The sequence below is a fragment of the Phocoena phocoena genome, chromosome 14, assembly GCF_963924675.1.
Source record: "Phocoena phocoena chromosome 14, mPhoPho1.1, whole genome shotgun sequence".
NCBI classification, from domain to species: domain Eukaryota; kingdom Metazoa; phylum Chordata; class Mammalia; order Artiodactyla; family Phocoenidae; genus Phocoena; species Phocoena phocoena.
In genome coordinates, this window is record NC_089232.1 from 82,601,493 (window position 1) to 82,622,987 (window position 21,495).

At 44.0% G+C, this 21,495-nt stretch overlaps 1 protein-coding gene across 3 annotated transcripts in view; it reads left to right on the forward strand.

Annotated features, from left to right (window-relative positions):
- The window catches only part of NOL10 (nucleolar protein 10), a 92,214-nt gene extending 71,357 nt beyond the window's left edge, over positions 1 to 20,857 (forward strand). For all 3 annotated transcript variants that reach the window (XM_065890966.1, XM_065890968.1, XM_065890967.1), the window contains 4 exons: positions 4,067 to 4,240; positions 4,504 to 4,751; positions 14,722 to 14,824; positions 20,738 to 20,857. In XM_065890966.1, the coding sequence (XP_065747038.1) occupies positions 4,067 to 4,240; positions 4,504 to 4,751; positions 14,722 to 14,824; positions 20,738 to 20,857 (645 nt within the window). The remainder of the gene's footprint in view (positions 1 to 4,066; positions 4,241 to 4,503; positions 4,752 to 14,721; positions 14,825 to 20,737) is intronic.
- Positions 20,858 to 21,495: the final 638 nt, after the last annotated feature.

The following is a 21,495-nucleotide window of genomic DNA, read 5'->3' on the forward strand; positions in this document are numbered from 1 at the left end:
TCCTATCCTTCTCATCCTTAAGGATTTGTGTCTTTTTAAAGCCCCTTTTCTATTGTGTTAGTGGGGTTTTAGCAGAGATTAGAAGATGCTCACGTTCAAACCACCGTCTTTACTCAGAAGTCTGCATCACCTTAATTTCATAGATATCATAGCATTGAAAGAATTAACCTGTTTTAAATGTGAAGTGTTTCTCATATATGTCACTGTGTTGGGACAAAATATTGATAATAAGCGTGCTACTCAGGTCTACACATAGAGGCAGGGCTTCTTTGAGGCAGGGCTGTGGTATGAACAGTACTTTAAGATGTTTCCTAAATTCCAGTGGCAAGTGTTCGGCATATGTACATGTTTATTTATAGGGCAGATCGCTAGCCAGACGCTCGTGAACTACTGCAGAACATCACTAACTACATCTCATCCTACTTCTTTTTTTTTTTTTTAAGACAGCTGTGAAAACAAACAGACTAGGAAACTCTGATGGAAATATTTTTACAGCTGGGTTAGAAGAGTTTGTATTTTATATTCTTCTAAGGCATACTTTAGGCAATGCAACTTATTTGTTTTAAATTAAGGGAAAAAAGAATACTAGCCAACATATCCTTTTTTAACACATTTCTCAGTTATTTGTTAAATGTGATTATTTAATAATACAGTAAGATGAAAAAGAAAAGATTTCCCTTGGGATTTACATATATATACATGAAACCTGAAAATGTGTAACAGGCCAATAGCTATTCATGTGGTCTTTGACAGTACTATGTATCCTGTGTTTACAGGTAACTCTAAAATTTATCCAGATTATCCCCCTCTTCTCTCCTGAGTCCTGGTGCCTTGATATTAGGCACCTAATGGTGTCCGTCAGAATCCAGATGATGTTCTCCTTGAGCCGTAGACTGAGTTAACCAGCCTTAAATGGAACATAATTTCTTTTTTTGATCTTCAAACAATTGGACTTTATTTTTTATTTATTTTTTTAACATCTTTATTGGAGTATAATTGCTTTACAATGTTGTGTTAGTTTCTGCTTTATAACAAAGTGAATCAGTTATACATATACATATGGAACATAATTTCTTTAACTTTTCTCATGCACTGGATATTTTTTTAAGACAGTTTTTACTTTAGAACAGTTTTACGTTCACAGCGAAATCAAGAGGAGGGTACAGAGATTTCCCATATACCCCTGCCCGGACACGTGCGTAATCCCCCCTCCCCCCATTAATATCTCCCACCAGAGGGAACATTTGTTACAATCGATGGACCTACATTGATACATCATAATCCCCAGAAGCCCACAGTTTACATTAGGGTTTACTCTTGGGGTTGTTCATTCCACGGTTTTGGACAAATGTATAGTGACACGTATCCACTATTAGAACATCAGAATATTTTCACATCCCCTCAAATCCTCTGTGCTCCACCTGTTCACCCCTTCCTCCTGAGCCCTGGCAACCACTGATCTTTTTACCGTCTCCATTGTTTTACCTTTTCTACAGGGTCATATGGTTGGGATCGTAGCCTTTTCATATTGGCTTCTTTCTGCTTAGTAATATGCATTTAGGGTCCCTCCATGTCTTTTTGTGGCTGAAAACCTTACTTCTTTTTAGCACTAAGTAATACTCAGTTGCTTGAATGTACCACGGTGTACTTACTACTTAGCTACTGGGGGATGTCTTGGTTTCTTGGTACATAATTTCTTGTCCTTTATTCCACCCTATGCCTCTTCTTCTGATCATCTCCAGTGATGGATCCTGACTTACTGTATCACCAGCTTTCTAGTGACTTAAGCTAGACCCTTGAGAAAAATTTTTAGCCCTCTTTTTCAGTCTTCCTCCTCCCATCTCATCTGTAGCTGTATCTATCAGTTCGAACTTAGAAGTGTATCTCACTATCATCCTTTCCTAAAACACCCTTAGATTGCAGTTGCCCTAATTCAGGCCCTGTCTCTTTTCCCAGTTTCCTCAAGAGGCCTCTTCGTCTTCCTCATGACTCTGGTTTCTCCCTCAACAGCCCACATGTAGCACGCCGCTGCGGAATCGCAAAGCAGGCTTCTTTTTGTCATCTGAGATTCTTTTTTTTTTTAATTAATTTATTTATTTATTATTTTGGGCTGCATTTGGTCTTTGTTGCTGCGTGCGGGCTTTCTCTAGTTGCGGCGAGCACGGGCTACTCTTCGTTGCAGTGCGTGGGATTCTCATTGCGGTAGCTTCTCTTGTTGTGGAGCACGGGCTCTAGGTGCATGGGCTTCAGTAGTTGCGGCGCGCGGGCTCAGTAGTTGTGGCTCGTGGGCTCTAGAGCACAGGCTCAGCAGTTGTGGCGCGTGGGCTTAGTTGCTCCGCGGCATTTGGGACCTTCCCAGACCAGGGCTCGAACCCGTGTCCCCTGCATTGGCAGGCGGATTCTTAACCACTGTGCCACCAGGGAAGCCCTGTCATCTGAGATTCTTGACGCACTTTTCTGTCTGTATCTTTCCTCCTTATCCTCTTCTTCCCTAATAGTTTCCCCTTACCTGCAGAATAATGTCACGGTATTTAAAATCCTTTACAATCTGGCCTGATCAGGAATTGCTTTTTCAAATTTTGCCATTATCCTTGCATTATCAGACTGTTTACCACTCCTCAGTTGTCTGGAAATGTTCTTCCCAAATTTCTATCTGTTGAAAACTCCCCATCTTCTAAGCTTCCTCCCCGATGCATATCCCCTGTGAACCCTTCTGAGGTGTACCTTATTGGAGTTACTTTTTACCTCTCTGCTCCTAGAGCACTTCCAGCTCTGTGTAGCATCCTTTTTAAGGTGCCTTGTAGCATAGAGGTTTGTTTGTTTTTTGCTCATTAGCTTGTGAATGCCTTGGGATCAGGAACTAGAACTTACTATCTTTGTTTTTTCCTTGAACCTAAATCTGTCTTGGAAATGATACTTAGTCAGGGAAGACTTCGATATATCTCAAATATATATTCAGTATATCATAGAATTTTAGTAAGGGTTTATCAGATTTTAGGTACACACAGGTAATAAATAGCCCAAGTTCCTTAATGTCTCATGGTTTACCAATTTTTTGTGTAGCTCAGCTATACAACATTCTGAGCTCAACTACTTACAACCTTATTTACTCCCAATAGTGGAGAAGCAGCCAGTAAAATAAAGTGTGTTAAAGTAGAGCCATAGTTTACCACAAACAGGTTCATTTTTTCCAGCCTGTGCTTAGGCTGTTTACTTTACAAACCATGTTAAGTAGGTTAATTTATCTTGTTTCCAAGCCTATTGCAGATAAGGAACAATAGGAGAGCCCTGAGTGTATAAGATTATCATCTGTCTACGTGAACAGATAAATTTACAGTACCTTCTAGAAAATGTTTCTGTTCAGAGTGGTATAAATAAAAGGGAATGCAGTGTCAGTCCTGAGCTATCCCAAATGGGTCTCAACAGTAAAGTTTTATTATGTCAGAATCGTAGCGTCTCACATTATATCCTTTGAGAACAATTAAATGGCCTAGGAGAAAAAGATCGATGAGGCTGTCCTCTGAGGGAAGGAAATATGCCTTAGGTTTCCGAATAACTCAGAGTCAGTTAACTTACATCACCAGCTCCCCACCTTGTTCATTCTTGACTTACGATTGATGCAACTTCCTCTCCCGGTGTTAGAATATGAAGTTGAAAGTCTCACTAATTTTCATTCAGTATAGTAGCTATGCTTAAAAAGCCACGTTTCAAAAACATGTATTTTCTTGAAAACTGTTTTTGCACCAAAAAATGTTAATTGAAGAAAATTCTTTCTAATGTATTAAGCGTAAAGTTAGGCCAGAAGACTCAGTCTTAGCTCATTGTGTGCATCGGCCAACTAATACATATTTTCTGTGAAATGGGTGAATCGAATTTGATTGTGGGTAAGAGATAAGCAGTTAGAAAGTTCTGGAAACTGATTCTTTTAACAATTTCATAATAATTTAATAAGTTGTGCTTTATGTAGCTTATTAATTTATTATCGAGTAAAATGTTTTTAAGCCATCTTTCTGGTCAGATTTTATTACAGTATTAACTTTAAATTTTGACATTCTTTTTCTTATAGAGCCTTCCTAATATTCTCACCGATGATCGATTTAAAGTTATGTTTGAGAACCCTGACTTCCAAGTAGACGAAGAGAGTGAAGAATTTAGGCTTTTGAATCCACTTGTTTCCAAAATTAGTGAAAAAAGGAAGAAGAAACTAAGACTCTTAGAGCAACAGGAACCTCATGAAAAGGTAACGTACTCTTTATCATTTAGAATTTGCTCCTGTTTGTTTAAAATAAAGTTCTCTGTGTAGGTTGGAAGAGTCTTTGAACAAACTTGAGCTGTAATTTGTTTGACCTTCAGCTTAGGAATATATCTTATTTAATTAAAGATGTTTTTTCCGATGCATGCAGGGTCACGTACTCTGATGGGCTAATGCTATTTAAAAGAAAATAGTGGGTCAGTGTTTTGGGTTGGGGGAGAGGAGCTGCTTCTTACTATTTTTATTTTCAGGAAGAGGAGGAAGAACCGGAAGGAAAACCAAGTGATGCAGAAAGTTCTGAGAGTTCGGATGATGACAAAGACTGGGTTGCAGAGGTCAGGAGACAGCGCCGACTTCTCCAACAGGAGGAAAAAGTGAAGCGGCAGGAACGGCTCAGGGAGGACCGGCAGACAGTCCTCAAGCCCCAGTTTTACGAGATCAAAGCAGGCGAAGAATTCAGAAGCTTCAGAGATTCTGCCACAAAGCAGAAGCTGATGAAGTGAGTAGCACAGCCTTCAGTGAAGGTTCGTCGAGTTGTCCCAGCCTTGCTTTTCTCCTTGCCCTAAAGGTGGCGTTTGGATCTTTGGAGTTAATGTGAGGGAAGCACCACAAGGCCTGAGGGGAAATACACTGGTCTTTACTGTGATCATTTTTAACAATTTTTTGAGGTATAGTTTACATACAATATAAGGTGCAGGGTGTGGCCCCATGAGTATTGGTAAATATATACGTTGGAGCACTTTTATACTGCAGAAGCCACACTCTTAAATTACGGTGGTAATTAAGAGGTAGCAGCTTCTTTAACAGAAAGTTATTTTTAAAAGTTAGAATTTCAGTTATGTTTACCCTCATTGTAGTTTACCTGATTATTAAAAAGGTCACTTGGAAAATTTGCCAGGAATTTTAAGCCTTTTGTAGGAAAACTGAGAGATCAGAAAGAGTGGTATTCTAGGATAGTCGAATACATAGAGACAGAAAGTAGAATGGTGGTTGCCAGTGGTTGAGGGGTGGGGAGACATTGCTTAATGAGATACAGAGTTTCAATTTAGAATGATAAGAAAGTTCTAGAAATGGACAGTGGTAATGGTTGCACAATGGTGTGAATATCCACTGAACTGTTCACTGAAAAATGGTTAACATGGTGATTTTTTTTTTTTTTTTTTTTTTTTTGTGGTACGTGGGCCTCTCACTGTCGTGGCCTCTCCCGTTGCGGAGCACAGGCTCCAGATGCGCAGGCCCAGCGGCCATGGCTCACGGGCCCAGCCGCTCCGCGGCATGTGGGATCTTCCCGGACCGGGGCACGAACCCGTGTCCCCTGCATCGGCAGGCGGACTCTCAACCACTGCGCCACCAGGGAAGCCCAACATGGTGATTTTTATGTTATATATATTTTACCACAATTAAAAAATCAACCTTAAAAGAAATGGTATTATTTGAACAGTTTCAGTTGTCAAGTGTCTAAGTAAGGAACTAGCTGGGTATATAAGCCCAAAACGTGTATGAGCTCTAAGTCACCCAAGTCTCTGCTTTGAGAATTTCTAGGCTGAGTATTGATGTACAGGACTTGGATCGATAGCCAATCAGAGTAGATGACCTTGTAAGAAGAGCCTAAAGGCCTGGGGAGCCAAGGAAAGGTGGGGAGGAGGAGGGCCCGAGCAAGACAGGTGAGGCATTAGGTCAGGGGCGGTACCAGCTCTGCACCCTGTACTTCTCTAGCCCCCACCTTCCCGTTTGAAAAATGTGGTTTTTCAGACGGAAGAAGGGGGAAAAGGTGGGGAGGATATTGATAGACAGGCTGACTTGTTTCTGGAATGGAGATGTGCCTGTTCATCTTTATTTCAGCAGTTTCTCACAAATATCTGGGAAGCCAAATGATGATCAAACCCTTCAACCTAGATCCAGGAGCACCTAGAAATTCTGGTTCTGACTAACAAAAGAGACGTTGGTAGACAAAGAATCTAGTAATAGGCTTAATACCTTTTGAAGACATTTTCTTTACCTACCAACCTCACTTTTTTTTTTCATAACAACTTTCTTGAAATGTAGTTTGTATAACATACAGGTCACGTACTTAAAGTGTGTAAGTCGTTGGTTTTTAGCCTATTCACAGGGCTCTGCGACCACCACCGCAGTCAGTTTTAAAGCATTTTCATTACCCCCAAACAAAATTCCTTACCCCGTTGGTATTCACCCCCATTTACCCCGTCCCATCCCTGGGCATCCACTAATCTATTCTCTATCTCTATAGATTTGCCTATTCTGACATTTCTTTTTTCCCTTAATGTTTGTTTATTTATTATTTGGCTGCGTCTGGTCTTATTTGGGGCATGCGGGCTTCTCTCCAGTCGAGGTGCATGGGCTCCAGAGCATGGGGGCTCAGTAGTTGTGGCGCACAGGCTTAGTTGCCCCGCGGCATGTGGGATCTTAGTTCCCCGACCGGGGATCGAACCCACGTCCCCTGCATTGGAAGGCAGACTCTTAACCACTGGACCACCAGGGAAGTCCCTGACATTTCATACAAATGGAATCATATAGTATGTGGTGTTTTGTCCAACTGCTTTTACTTGGCATAATGTTTTACATGTTCATCCATGTTGTAGTATGTGTCAGTACTTCATTAGTTTTTATTGCCAAATAATATTCCAGGGTATGGATATACCACATTTTATTTATCCATTTATCAGTTGAAGGATATTTATGTTGTTTCCAGTTTTTGCCTATCACAGATAATGGTACTGTGAACATTTGTGTATGTGTTTGCATGGACATATGTTTTCATTTCTCCCGGCTGCGTACCTAGGAGTGGGATTGTTGGTCCCTTGGTAACGTTGTGTTTAACCTGAGAAACTGCCGCACTGCTTTCCAAAGAGGCTTCTTCATTTTACCTTCCAACAGCAATGTGTGCAACCTCGCTTTTTACGTAGCCGTCACGCGTAGATTTTTATTTGGAGTCCTACTCAGAAGTAGAGGGAAGACTGCTTGTTTTCAGTATTCTGATTCCGTGGAGTGAATTTCTTTTTAGGTTATCTGCTGTTTTTGTCTTGCATTATTTACCCCTAGCTCCTGGATCAGTACCTAGACCCGAGTAGGCACTTGATAAATCCTTGTGAGAGTGTGAATCTTCTGTGCCTTTCCTACATGTCAGGCAACTCTGGAAGTTTACCCTTTCAAGATCTGCTGAAAAAGAACTCATTTACCTGAAACCCAGGAAAATCTGGGAGCAGTTGTTTTCAGGGTAACCATGGTAACAGGAAGCCACAATTTGGGGGTGGGAGACATGACTAAACTCACTGACATTCTTGCTTTGCCTGTGGGTCGTAGTAGGATATTAAGGTAAAAAACAAAAGGGATGAAAATTTAGTATTTAATGATAAATAATAGCTAAGTTAATGCCCTGCAGTTAAACGTTCTTACTAAGTTAAACGTCAGGAAGTTAAACAATTGTTTTGAGAAGAGGAGCTATGTGAGTGACGATACTTACACAAGCTTAAAAGCCAAATCCAGTTGCTTAAAGTAATGACCCTTTGGTATGAACAGCCTGCAGTTGGCTGGCGTTTGGGCACATACTGCTTACTGAACTCTGGTCTTGACCGGATTATTCTGGCAAATTCTGAACTTGTAATATTTTAATGTTATTTAATGAAGCAATGAACCATTTATCCTTCAGACAGCTATAGTGATTCCTTATGTTTATTCTGTGAGTTACCACAAGGCGACCAACAAAACACAACATCAGAAGCAAGTGTATTATGTTTAAAAGTTCACTTGGACTTGCCCAACCTTAAAACCATTTCTATAAAGGGAAAAGTGAAGAGTGAATCCTGACCGGGTGCTTGAGTGAGTCCTCTGCTTGACGTAGTAACAAGGCTTTAGGTAAATGCACATGTCTGTCAGCACCTTTTCATATGCCTTCCAGTACGCTGTACTTCGTTTGTGTGTCTGCTCATCCACCTGTCAGCCTCCCCACCCACCCATTCATCAGTCAGTCAGTCATCGGGTGCCTCATGTGAGCAAAGTGCTGTTCTAGGCCCGGGGGCTGGAAAGGAAAAGCACAGCTCACATGCCCGCTGCCTTCCCACTCTCGCTGACACTGTGAGCTGTTCAGGGGCCTGGGGAACGTGTACAAGGAAGAAAGAGGGTCAGTTTTTAGAGATTTGAGGGCGTCTTTATTAGAGGTCCTATTAAAACTGGTCTCTTGAAAGAAAAAGATGAGCACGGAAAGCAGGTTGGGAAAGCTGGCATTCTAGGCCGAGGGAGCGGCGTGGAGGGAGGACCGCTGTGTGGAAGTGAGGGAAGCGCTCTCGTTGTGCAGCGAGAGCGCAGAGTGAGTGGCAAGGGCACAGCTGATGAGCCGGAGATGCGTGTTAGGCCCCGACCCAGGTCCTGGCGGGCCAGGGAAGGGTTTGGGCTAAGATGAACGTGATCAGATCTGCTCAGCCCCTTCTCCCAACGATGGAAATACTTACACAGTAAAAGCAGTACATGTTTGTTGTAGAAAATAAAAACATAAGCGAAAAAGTCCCTATTTCCCAGAGACTGTTATGAAATACCGCAGTTTTAGAGAGAATGCGGGGAGAAACTGGGCCTGTGAGGTCAGCTCACACACTGCACAGCAGTCCTGGCGGGAAGTGACGAAAGCCTGAAGTGTGGGGTGGAGAGGAGCCTGAGTATTCATAAGTACGTCTAAGAATAAGACACACGACAGCACTGTTTGGTCACTAATTTAATGTCACAGGAGTCAGGGGTGACGTTGAAATGTCTAGCAATGTTGCCACCGAGATAAGGGATACAGAATGAAAAACAAATGTAAGGCTGAAGTATTGAGCCGGGTGTTGAGCACATTAAGTCTGCAGGACCCGAATGTCTTCTTGGTAACGTCCAGCTGACAAATGGCAGTGCAGGAGGTGGGCCAGAGACATCGGTGTAAGAGATACCAGCTTCATTGTGGGACTGAAACTGTGGCATAAAAAAGACTTCCCACCATTATGTAGAGGGAGATGAGGGCTAAGAGTGGAGCCCTTGGGAGCAAGTATTTTTCTTGTGTCTGTGATGAAAACCGTACACCTCTCTGACAGCATACAAGTGCATGCAAAGTAACACATGTGATTTTAGAGGTGTTGGGAATATATCGCTAGGCTGGGGCTGAGAATTCTGATTTAGAGGGCTGGTAAAGGAGAATGTGGGCAGTAAACATTACTAAGGAGCTGCCCGAGAGGCGGGAGGAAAACGAAAGAGCCAAGCATGGAGAGACTTTCACCGAGAGGGGCGTGGCTCGAATGTCAGGCGGAGCACGGGAGGCCCCGGAATGGAGGTTGGAAAAGGCCATAGGAAGAGTGTCTTATTGCGATGAATTTCTCAGGATTGATGAATGAATGGGAGATGAAAGAATATTGTGAACAATTAGCATAGATGGTTCTCTCAAGACATTGGCAGTGAAAGGAGGGTATTCAGAACCAGTAACTTGATAGGAAAGGGCTTTTAGGCTTGAGAGATGTGGCTGATCAGTACGCGGAGAGGAAGGGGAGAGTGAAGAAATGAGAGACTGGCCTGAACTGGCAGAGCTGAATTAGGTGCGCAGTCCGGAGTGAATGGGGCCAGGAGCACCAGTACATCTTCAGAGACAAGGGAGAGAAGTCAGGACGGGTGGAGGTGATTGTGTTTCTGGGTAGAAAGATGGGGAGTTCACGCCGGCTGGCCGCCGTCAGGAATCTGGGCACATCAGCTCTTCAGTTACCTGGGGCAGCCGTGGTCTGCAGTGCGTGATGTAAATATTGGAGGTGTCTGTTGGTAAACCCCAGAGAAAGAGTCCTTGGGATAACTCTCTAAATTTCAGTAGTTGAGGGTAGCTCCTCTTCTTGGGTAATAAATACTACACGCTAGGTGGCCCTTTCAGCCCAATTCATGAAAGCATTCTTTGAAGCACCTACCCTCTGGTAGGTCCTGGAAATTCAAAGATCTTTAAGACATTGTTTGCCTTTGACGACCTCATCTTCTTCACCAGCTACTTTAGTAGCTCTTGGTGAGCCGCTTATCATGTCTGCAAACTTACCCACTTTAAATAACTATGGCCAGTTTTTACTCTTCAGCTAATTTTCTTCACTGACTGTGGATAAGAACTAAAAGAACGCAGTCTCGTTTTTAATATAAACATTTTTAAAATCTAATTTTGAAAGCAGTTTAATTCCAAACTTTCACTTTAAAAAAAAGAGAATCTTTTAATACTCCAGTAATATGTGCTCCAGTAATACACCAGCATATTATCATTGTAATACTTGGGAACACAGGATGAAAGGTGAAAGTCTCTTCTTACCCACACTCCCTTCCTGAGGTCCTGCTCTGGGCGCCTTCTTAGGTTTCAGTCACTCCCGTATATGCACACACTCACGTGTACAGTTCTAGCTTTTCTGCCTTTGACATGAAAGGATCGCACTAAACCTTGTTGCTGTTTCACATGTTCTTTTCACTGAACAATAAGTTTTGAAATTTTTTCATGGTAAATACATGGAGGTCTGCCTTATGGCTGCATAAATATTTCATGAAGGGCTTCCCTGGTGGCGCAGTGGTTGGGAGTCCACCTGCCGATGCAAGGGACACGGGTTCGTGCCCCGGTCCGGGAAGATCCCACATGCCGCGGAGCGGCTGGGCCCGTGAGCCATGGCTGCTGAGCCTGCGCGTCCAGAGCCTGTGCTCCGCAACGGGAGAGGCCACAACAGTGAGAGGCCCGCGTACCGCAAAAAAAAAAAAAAAAAAAAAAAAAAAATGTCATAAGTTGGATGGGCCATGCTATCTAATTTTGGATGTTTAGGTTGTTTCTTGTTTTTCTCTTCCTTTCTCACAGTTATAAATGCATACACATGCGCAAGAATTTCTTTAGACTGCCTTACCTAGTGATGGAATTTGCTGGACCAAAAGAGGTGTGTGATCAGTTTGGCCAGATCGGCCTCCAGAAGGGCTTTGGGCCCTTTGCCCTCTTGCCAGGGTGCCTGTTTCCCCACACTTGCAACAACAGTGGATATCAGGGATCTTCTAACAATTTTAACTGAGCTGCCCGTTGAGATAACCGATCTCGTGGTTGCTTGAACTTCTATCTGCTGAGATAGAGGCTTTGAAGCCACGAGTGCAAACTGAAAGCACTGAAATAGTTTCCAGTAACCTTGACAGTGTATGTAAATATTTGTCAAAGTTATATATTTAAAACGAAGTACTTAAGTTTTAAATACTTCTGTTTCTCCATTCTCTTCTTACTCCCTTTGATGTAGACTGTGTGGGGTGATTCCTTTCTGTTAAGCTCATTTCGCTCTTCTCAACGCTGTACTAAAGCAGGTGCCTTTAGGTATGTCTTCCACTCCCCTACCTCCCTTTCCTCACAGAGTGATTTAAAAACTGTGAAGGAGCATTATTTTTAATTAGCTTTAATTAAGGAAATAGATACTAGTGTGTGTGTGTTTTAAAGCCTCAAAGAAGTAAATCATTCAGCTGTCCTGGGCCATCTAATAAATATCTAATTTGATTTTTTTCCCCTCGTAGTTTATGCCCGTTTTTCTTCATTCTTTTAATGCAGCCGCACTGATCGTGTACGTTCTTCCCCCCATACCCTCTCCATCCCATACTGAGTCATTCCTGTCACTTTCCACCTTCTGCAGCCCATGTCTGTCTTCTCAGCAGTCCCCGCAGATGTGGGGGAGTTTTGATCGTCTTGTGACCGGCAGGGGGGTACTTTCTCCCTAAACCTCTTAACTTCACCGTCAGTTACAAAGCAGCCAGAGGCCCGCGACCCGAAGCCTAGACAGGACGAGGAGCAGGACAGAGGGCCGGCCAGCGCTGGGCGGACGGGAGCAGGACGGGCAGGGGTGGGGGGTTCTGCCTTTTCCTCTAAGGGTACAGTAGACAGTTTTCAGGGGCCTGACTGCGTCTTCAATCCCCTCTGAGCAAATTCACACTTCGGGAATTCAGGCTTCGGGACTGGTGGTTCACAGCCGCTCTCCTCGCGCTGCCTTTAAAGGGAGGGAAGCGGGGCCTGCTTTACTGCAGGAGCCTCTGCCCTCGGCCCCTGCGTCTGATCCTGTGCCACGGCTCCTCCTATAGCTCAGGGCTCTCCAAGCAGCCGAGGCAGAACAAGTTTCTGCGGGTGCCCGGCCAGGTACACGGAGAGGAGATCAGAGCTTCTCTGCCGTACCTGCAGGAAATAGGTCACCCTGAAAAGAGTAGTCATTTCCCACAGTTTACTTGAAAAGTCTTTTTCTTCCCAAATTAGTGTTCTCTGTGTACCACCTTGTCTCAGTGGCTCCATACTTACTCAGGATTCCTGTTACCTTTAAAATCTCAGCACTTGGAGCTCTGAAAGGAAAGAACAAAAGTGCAGTGAAGGGTTGGAGGAATTTGCAGAGCTGACGTGAGTCACAGGCGTGCCGGAGTCAGTTTACGCGTCACCCTTGAGTTCTGCTCAAGTGAAAAAACGGCGAAACCAAACCTTAATTTCTCATTCAGTTTGTCATGTGGAAGCTTGTCATTTAGAATACTTAGTGGATACATTTCCTGAGCAAACCTTTATAAATCAGGCATGGTCTGACACACGCCTGGAAACCAGGAATTCTTCAGGTGGAGTCCTGGTTTTAGGCTTGAATCCTTCTGTGGCCTGGGGCAAGTCAGAGAACATCGTGCCTCCCTTTGTGCCATCCATAGAGGATAAGCGCTTCTGTCTCAGGGATGTTGAAAGGATTAATTAGTTAGTCTGTTAAGAACCTTGAAGATGAAAAGTACTTTAAAAGTGCTTCCTAATAACATTGCTTAGAAAACAGTGCCACTTTTATGCTAACCACGTTTACGTCTCAAATCATGTAAAGAAGGTATGTTTAGTACTAACTAGTAGTCATAAACTAGAGGTAGGGCTTTCAAAGGTGTAGACGTCAAACATTGGCTTCAGAATTTCAAAGGAGCATCACTTTGTCTAATGGATCACTTAGGAGCTGTGTTCTACTCAGTAATTAGTTACGAAGATCATATTTCAGGAAAAAGAAGACCCTTTCACACAGTGCACACACCCCCTTTTAAATTCAACCAAGTTTTTTCATATTAACTTTTAAAAAGGGGGCACAGTTTTAAGTTGGTGCAAGGAGGATTGGAAAGGGAAGTATATTTACTTTTTTTTGAGGAAGGAACCGATAGAAGAGAAAACCATATTCTTGTTTTTTGTTCCCTCTCTTCTCCCCTCCTAGTTTCATCCCAGGGATATGAGGGTGTTGCTTTTAGCCTTTTCTAGAAGGGCTAGAGCTAACTTTAAAACTTACTCAAGGGGCTTCCCTGGTGGCGCAGTGGTTGAGAGTCCGCCTGCCGATGCAGGGGACACGGGTTCGTGCCCCGGTCCGGGAGGATCCCGCGTGCCGCAGAGCGGCTGGGCCCGTGAGCCATGGCCGCGGAGCCTGTGCTCCACAACGGGAGAAGCCACACAGTGAGAGGCCCGCGTACCGCAAAAAAAAAAAAAAAAAACTTACTCAAAATGTCTATCTTTAGGCTTAATTCTGTTTTTTCCCTCTAAACCAGCTTAACAATGATCTGATTTTATAATAATACATTATTATAAGAACATTCAATGAAGTGTTGTATAACTGGTACAAAATTCAAATTTAACGTCTTGATTGTTGTAGCTGGCAATCAGTTGCCGGGCACAGCAAACCATAACAGTGACAAAGATTATAAAAAGACCTTAGAAACATGATCAAGAAATGAAATGAAATTGAAATTGGGGCAAATTGTGTCAGAAAGGGTAATTCAGGTAAGAAATTGAAAGGAAAACACCTGGAGAAGTAGCAGTGAATAGGGCTGGATCAGATAGAATTTACCCTCAGTGTAACTGCTTTTGTTCCCTCTGTGTAATCGTCTAGACGAGTATTCACGTTTCAAGTTGGTCATACTGTGGGTGATGAGTGTGGTCCATGAGCTAAGACCGAGTGAGGGACAAATCAGAATTCTCATAGCACTTCTCTGTGGCTCGACCTGGAGAGCTTCCTTTGTGTTGAGTCCTTTGTAGAAGGTGAATGAGTTGCCGAGATGCTCACATACCTAACTCATGCGTGGATTACATATAAAATGCTTTAGCAGCGCAAGTGCCCCTGACTATTACGGTAAATTACGGGCTTCAGAAATATTGCTCCTTTGCGTTTCGGCTTCAGAAATGTGATTTAGTAAGATAAGTAGCAACCATTGAAATATGTGGAACCCCCACTTAAAATATTAAATTAGTGGGTGTCTGGGACAGCCATCGTTTCTACTAGGGATCTGCTGAGTCTGAGTAATGACGGTTGAGTGCCCGCAGTTCTCTCCATGATTGTGTTAAACGAATGCCATTTTCTGTCTTTACCAAATTTGTGAAAGATCGTTCTTCGTTTGATCAGTTCTAATTAAAACTTGTTTCAAATGGTAAATCAAAACAAAATGCTAATTAATATGTCATTCTCTTAAATTTCCTGCAGTAAAACCCTTGAAGACCGGTTGAAACTTGAAGCGAAAAATGGGACATTGAGTGTATCGGACACCACGGTTGGCAGCAAACAATTGACGTTTACATTAAAGAAGGTAAGTTGCTTTTTAATGTTCTTTTTTAATTTATAGAAGCAAAATAGGCCTCCAGTAGTGTTGTGTGTGACCTCAGAGCTGCCTTCCCAGGCTTTTCCCCTGTTGAGGAGCTGTGTTCTCTTCAGGCATTTTTCCTGCAGCCAGGACCTGTCCTGGGCCGCAAGCACACGGCTTGGCCTCGGCAGAGCTGGCGTGTTTCTGGTGTCCTGAGGGAGACAGGGCCTCAGTGACCCCAGGCTTGGTACTGTTGGTGAGGAGCTGCCGTGTGGTTTCTGGGTGGCTGGACCACCTGAATAGGGCCTTCTAAAGCACAAGTCGTGACCTCCTGCGGTATAATGGAATAGTTCAGGCTCACGTGGACTTAAAGGAGATCAAGAACTGGTGAGTTCCGATGTGTTCATGGCAGTAAGATCAGCTTGTCCAGGGTAGGTAGTTTCTGTCGGTAGTAGGTTATTCTGAACTGACTTATAACAGTCATTTCTTCAGCCGGCTTTGATGATGCCTGGTACCCATTGAAGGAGGAATAAGCTGCTTTAAATATTTGCTAGGAACTCATGGGTGAAGCTCTTGCCAAGTCTTGGCTCCCTGCGCACCGATGCCGAATACAAATACAGAGGTTTGGAAGATAAGGAGTGGAGAGGCTTTTTATTTTCTTTGCCAGGCAAAGGGAAGACACAATAGGCTAGCGCCTCAAGAACTGTGCCCCCCCCTCCCGGGGAGTTACAGGGATTCTTATAGGGGAGTTCGCAGTCCGAAGTGCGTGATAAGGGTCAAAATGGTGAAGGTCTTACATTCTTCTTCTTCTTGCATTATTTCAAGACAGTCCCCACTGGAGTCAGGCAACCAGGTAATTGGGTCCAGCAGCCCGGTAATTGGGTCCGTTAGTCTCTGGGTTATCGGTCTGTGACCTCCTTTCTGAAGTGCAAGCGGCTACAAGGGGTGATTTGCTACAAGAGATTACAGGGGGAGCAAATACCAGGTGTAGAATGTAAATTACACAGGATTAGGGGTGACAGGTTAGCTTTGTGAAGGACAGATCTAACTACAGACACTACAGATTAGTAACAGTTAAAATAAAACTAGGATTGATTAACTCTTTCAGCCAGGTTATGTTTCTTCTCTAGCCTGTTCACTGTTCCCTTTATTTTTCTTTGTTCTCAGGAGAGGGAAAACTTCATTTCTATTTTTGCTACATGGTTTTATTTGTCAATTTTTTTTTCTCATTTAGTCAATCTTCCTTAATATACATTGTCTCCAAGAGGGAAGGAGTGACAAAGACTCCTCCTCTGATTCTTTTTTAAAATTGAGTTCTAATTCACATATCATAAAATTCATCCTTTTAAAGTGTACATACAGTTCAGAGGTTTTAGTATATTCACCAAGTTGGGTGTTCATTACCACTGTCTAAATCTGGAACATCCTCATCGCCCCAGAAGGAAACCCCGTGTGCAATCACCCCGTACTCACATCTCCCCTGCCTAGGGATTTGCCTGTTCTAGACACTGCATATAAATAGAATCATACAACATGTTTTCTTTTGCGACCAGCTTCTTTCACCTTAGCATGTTTTAAAGATTAATCCATGTTGTAGCGTGTGTAAGAACTTCATTCCTTTTTATGACTGATATTTCATTGTGTGGATATACCACATTTTGCTTATCCTTTAATCTGTTGATGGACACTTGGGTTGGGTTTTTTTTTGTTGTTATTATGAATAATGCTGTTGTGAAAATTCAGGCCTATGTTTCTGCACGGACTCATGTTTTTATTGCTCTTGGGTATATACCTAGGAATGGAGTTGCTGGGCCATATGATAACTGTTTAACTTTTTGAGGAACGGCTAGACTGTTTCCCAAAGCGGTGGCACCATTCTACATTCCCACCCACAGTGCATTTTATCCCCTTCCTTGCCAACACTTGTTATTGTTCGTCTTTTTTATTGTTGCCATCCTAGTGGGTGTGAAGTGGTATCTCATTATGGTTTTGATTTACATTTTCCTGGTGACTAATGAGGGTAGAGCATCTTTTAATGTGCTTATTGGCCATTTGTATATTTTCTTTGGAGAAATGTCTGTTCACATCCTCTCCCATTAATCTCTGATTCTTTGACAGTTCTCTTGGTGTCATCAGGAGGCTTGGCAAATGATAAGGACATTTTTTTTCTTAGTTACCATCCATTATCCATTGTATTAGGTACAATAAAAAGAAAAAGCAAAAAAAAGAAAAAAGTTGTTTTTTCCTTGTGATGAGAACTCTTAGGATTTACTGTCTTAACACTTTCATGTGTGTAATATAATACAGCAGTGTTAGCTAACTGGAAGTTTGTATCTTTTGACCACCTTTCTCCAAGTCCCCCCTCCTCCCACCCCACCTCAGAACATCTTTATTATAAGTGTAAGAAGCTTTTCAGTTAAATTTGCCTCCATTTAGAGCAAATTTGCACTCTTACACTTCTCATTTAAATAAGCCAAAACTGGCTCTGTGTTCAGATGAACTAACTGTGCCTGCACCTAGTTTCTTAGAAATTCTCTGTGTACCGTCAAACATTTCGCGATTCCCCCTGAAGTCCAAGAGGCCGAGGGGGCATCAGGCGCACGGCAGCTGTGGGAGGACCTCTGGCTCGCGGCTGCCCTGGCCCTGCGCTCCCTCTGTGGCATGGAGTGAGCTTCAAGGAGGATGCATGCCCACTCCTTTCCCACTTTTTCCCCTTAATTGGAAGGTACTGAGTTGAATATCAGGTTGTAATTCGTGGTAAAGTGAAAATAAGATGGTTCTGATTTTCTTGGGTGTTTTTCCCCCTGAAAACAAAAGCAACACTGAGTAAAAAGTACTTAACACAGCCTCGTGGTTGAGTCCAGCAGAGGCTTGGAAACTATTCTCGGGGATGCATCAATTGGTGTTTGGCTTATGCCTGTTTTATCATTTGGCTAACAGAATTTTAACTATTAAGTCTTAGTTTTACTTAAGAATATTTAGGGAATTGTTTGTATATTTGTTTATACAGATCGTTTTATACTAGGGGTACAATATAGTCAGGTAAGATCTCGAGTTTTCCCAGTATTTTCATATGTGAATCAAATTGAGGGAGAAAACCTATGCTTTAATATTATTTAAAATTGTGAGGTGGCAAAACTGGGATTAGGTCCCAGATCCTGTTTCAAATGTCCTGTAGTTCAGTCCCTCAGGGGCCCTGGGCCGCTGCTAGTACGAGGGTGTGGGTTTGTGTTCATCCTCCCCTGTCTCTGTGACAGGGCTGCTGTGGCTGTAGGGGAGGGAGTCGGGACAGGAACAAGGAGGGGAGTGAGCTAATTGGCTCTTCGGTCATAGCAAATGGGTCACATGGTGGCGACGTCTTCCAAATACAGCCTCTTTTCAGAAGGGGGCTGATGAGAGGTTTTTCTGGACAGGGGTTTGTCTGCAGGACGATCGCTCTTGCATACGAGCTCCTGCTTAGGCTCCTGCCTTGTGGGAACCAGTGGGCAGGGCTTCGTGGAAAGGGGCTTTGCCACCGGACACATAAGGGAAATCTACTACTGATGTCTGTATTAGAGACGCATAACAGCACCTGACTTAAAAGCCCCACCCAGAACACCTTGTTCATCTTTATTTTATTTTCCCAAAGTTATTTGGACAAGAAGCACTTTTTTTAGGGATACTTTTTTTGAAAAATAAATATATTTATTTATTTTTGGCTGCGTTGGGTCTTTGTTGCTGCGTGTGGGCTTTCTCTAGTTGCAGTGGCTGGGGGCTACTCTTTGTTGCAGTGTGCGGGCTTCTCGTTGCAGTGTGCGGGCTTCTCATCGCGGTGGCTTCTCCTGTTGTGCGGAGCCAGGCTCTAGGTGCACGGGCTTCAGTAGTTGCGGCATGAAGGCTCACTAGTTGTGACTCGTGGGCTCTAGAGCTCAGGCTCAGTAGTCGTGGTGCACGGGCTTAGTTGCTCCGCGGCATGTGGGATCTTCCCGGACCAGGGCTCGAACCTGTGTCGCCTGCATTGTCAGGTGGATTCTTAACCACTGTGCCACCAGGGAAGCCCTAGGGATACTTTTTAACATGCAAAAACAAATTCACTGACTTCACAGGGGTCTTGATGACACCGTTATTTGGTCTGCTAGGGAGTATGCAGTTTCCCTCGGGGTTTCTGACTTTTCCGTTAACAAATGTGTATCAAATACCTGCTCTGTGCCACATTCTGGGGATACACAGAACAAGACAGACTTGGTCTTTGCCACCACAGTCCTCAGGCTATACAGGGGGATACACACACAGTCACATCACTGTAATGTGGGACGTGCTCCCAGGGAGGTCCGGGGCTGTGAGTGTCAGGGACCTGGCCTGGACCATGGAGTGTGGGGCAGATGAGTGAGGGACAGGCTGGATCTTAGAGTCAGGTCAGAGCCTGGGTGGGGCAGGCAGGGTTCCAGGCGCGCTCGGGGATCTGAAGGCGGCTATGCGTGCGAAACAGCCATCTTGGGGAGGGGAACTGTGGCTTTGGGTGTAACTAGAAAGACGTGTAGAGTTGTCCTGTGGGGCCTGGTGAGTAGGTCATGTTCAATTTTAACCTCAATCCTAAGAGCCGTGGAAAGTTATTGAAAAGTTCTAGTTAGCAGAAGACTACATACTGTTTTTATTTTTAAAAAGTCCTGTGGCTGGAGGCTCCTCCCCTGCAGTGAGGGGCCCGTGGGGTGCGGACGGCACCCCGACCTGGGACGGGGCCAAGGTAGAGCCAAGGGGAGGAGTACACAGGGCAGGCTTTATTGTGAAAAGGCTTTGCAAAAATGGTAATAGTCAGAAAAAGAACTTAAATAATTATTCGGAATCTCTAAGGGTCTCCTAGAATAGGGGCGATTCATCTCTTTTTGGTCTTATAAATTGCTTTCCTTTCTCACGATTCCCTCACCTTCCAACTCTTTAAAATATTGAATGATACCAGCTGGAAGTGAACACAGGGACTTTCTCTTCAAGACTAAAATACAAATAGTATTTTCAGGTGCATGGAAAATACAGGTCACAGGCAGGCAGGCTGCGTACGTAGGTATCTATAAGGCAGTGTTTTTCAACCTTTAAAAATTTGTCCCTGCCCTGCTTTCACAGTTACCTTCTGTCAGTCCCACCGGCTAAGATTTTTTGTTTTGAGCTTCATGGTGAGGAGTTTGTATTACCCAAACCACCAGAAGTGTTTTTAAAACGCTGTTCCCCTTACTTCATTGTGGACTCTGCGTTGAAACTCCTCTCTTTTAAGAACTTCTGCTAAACGTAGTGAAACTGTTTGGAGGAGGTCTGGCTCTCGCCTGGGTGCTGAGAACGGTGCCTTTCAAGCAGCCCGCCTAGAACCCACGCGCCCGTTCCAGCCATGAACTTGCGACTGACGTGTCTGCCGAGCCTTTATCAGCATTTAATGGTAGATCTTTGCCTTTCAAGGGGAGTTTGACTTTCTGGAAATAGCCAAAAACTCTTTGGAACCAGCTCTGGAGACTGAACGCTTAATCATGGGTGGGTTATTATACGCTTTCAGGACACAGAAGTACTTTTGTGTCTTTAAGACAGTCTGAGTAAACTAATGAATGTCTCTGGCTTGTAAACGAAAGACAGTTCTACGTGAGAAGTCGTGGACATCTTGAAAGCAATAGCGTCCTCTTAAAATTGGCTCTCCTGGGAGGGGCCGTGTTGTGTGGGGAGTTGGAAAGCCAGCCTCAGACTGTGTGGTTTAGACCCGTGTGTCAAGGCCGTTCTCTTACCCAGGGGTTTAGGGTTTCAGGTTTCACAAATGACCGTAAAGGTTGGCCCTCGTCCTGCTGTCCCTGCCGGAGCAGGGCAGTGGTTGGTGGTTGTGCTGTTGGCGTTCTGACGGCCACAGAAAAGGGGTGTTGGCCTTCCCTTTCTCTTTCTCTCTCCTCATTTAATCTTCTCTTTTAGACGGAACAGCAGAAGCAGCAGCAGGAGGCGGTGAAACTGCACCGACAAGAGAGGAAGACCCTCCGCCGTTCGGCCGGTCACCTGACGTCCAGGCCCAGGCGAGGACGGCCGTGCCACTGAGTCTGGCACCGATCCCACACGTGGTTTGGAGGAGCTTGCCTCCCCTGCTTGACCATCGTTAGAGGGTGTTGTCTGCGCCGGGGACGCACGCTCCCGGAGCCCCGCGGAAACCCTTGCTGCGTCTGCAGGGGTCGACGTCTGGCAGCCGGTCCCAGGCCTCTGGTCAGACTGCGGGGCTGCGCCCGCTGGCCATGCGGTGCCCCCAGGGCTCCCCGAGAACATTGTCCCTTTCCCCGGTTTTAATCAAGTAAGCGAGGTGGTTGGTTTTGAATATTGTGAAACGTGCACCGTGACATGAGAGGTTCTCTTGTGCTGAAAACCAGGACTAACGGTCTTCCAGAAACTTTCTTGCACTGCCTGCCACCATCCATGAGTCAACCACCCCGAGATGCCGTTCCTGTCTTGCCTGACTTGTGAGCGTCGGTCGTGTTTATGTTTATAAGGATATGCTGGTAGCCGTGTTGCTTGTTTATGTGTTAGTTTGGGATTTTTTAAAATATATTTTTATACCAAGAGAATATAAAGTAATGGTAATAACAGTCTAAAACAAGAAGTGGAAGCTACTGGATATTCTTTTAACTTGGCACAAGATTAAATACAGATTTTTTTTTATTATTCTGTTTCTTAAGTGTAATTAG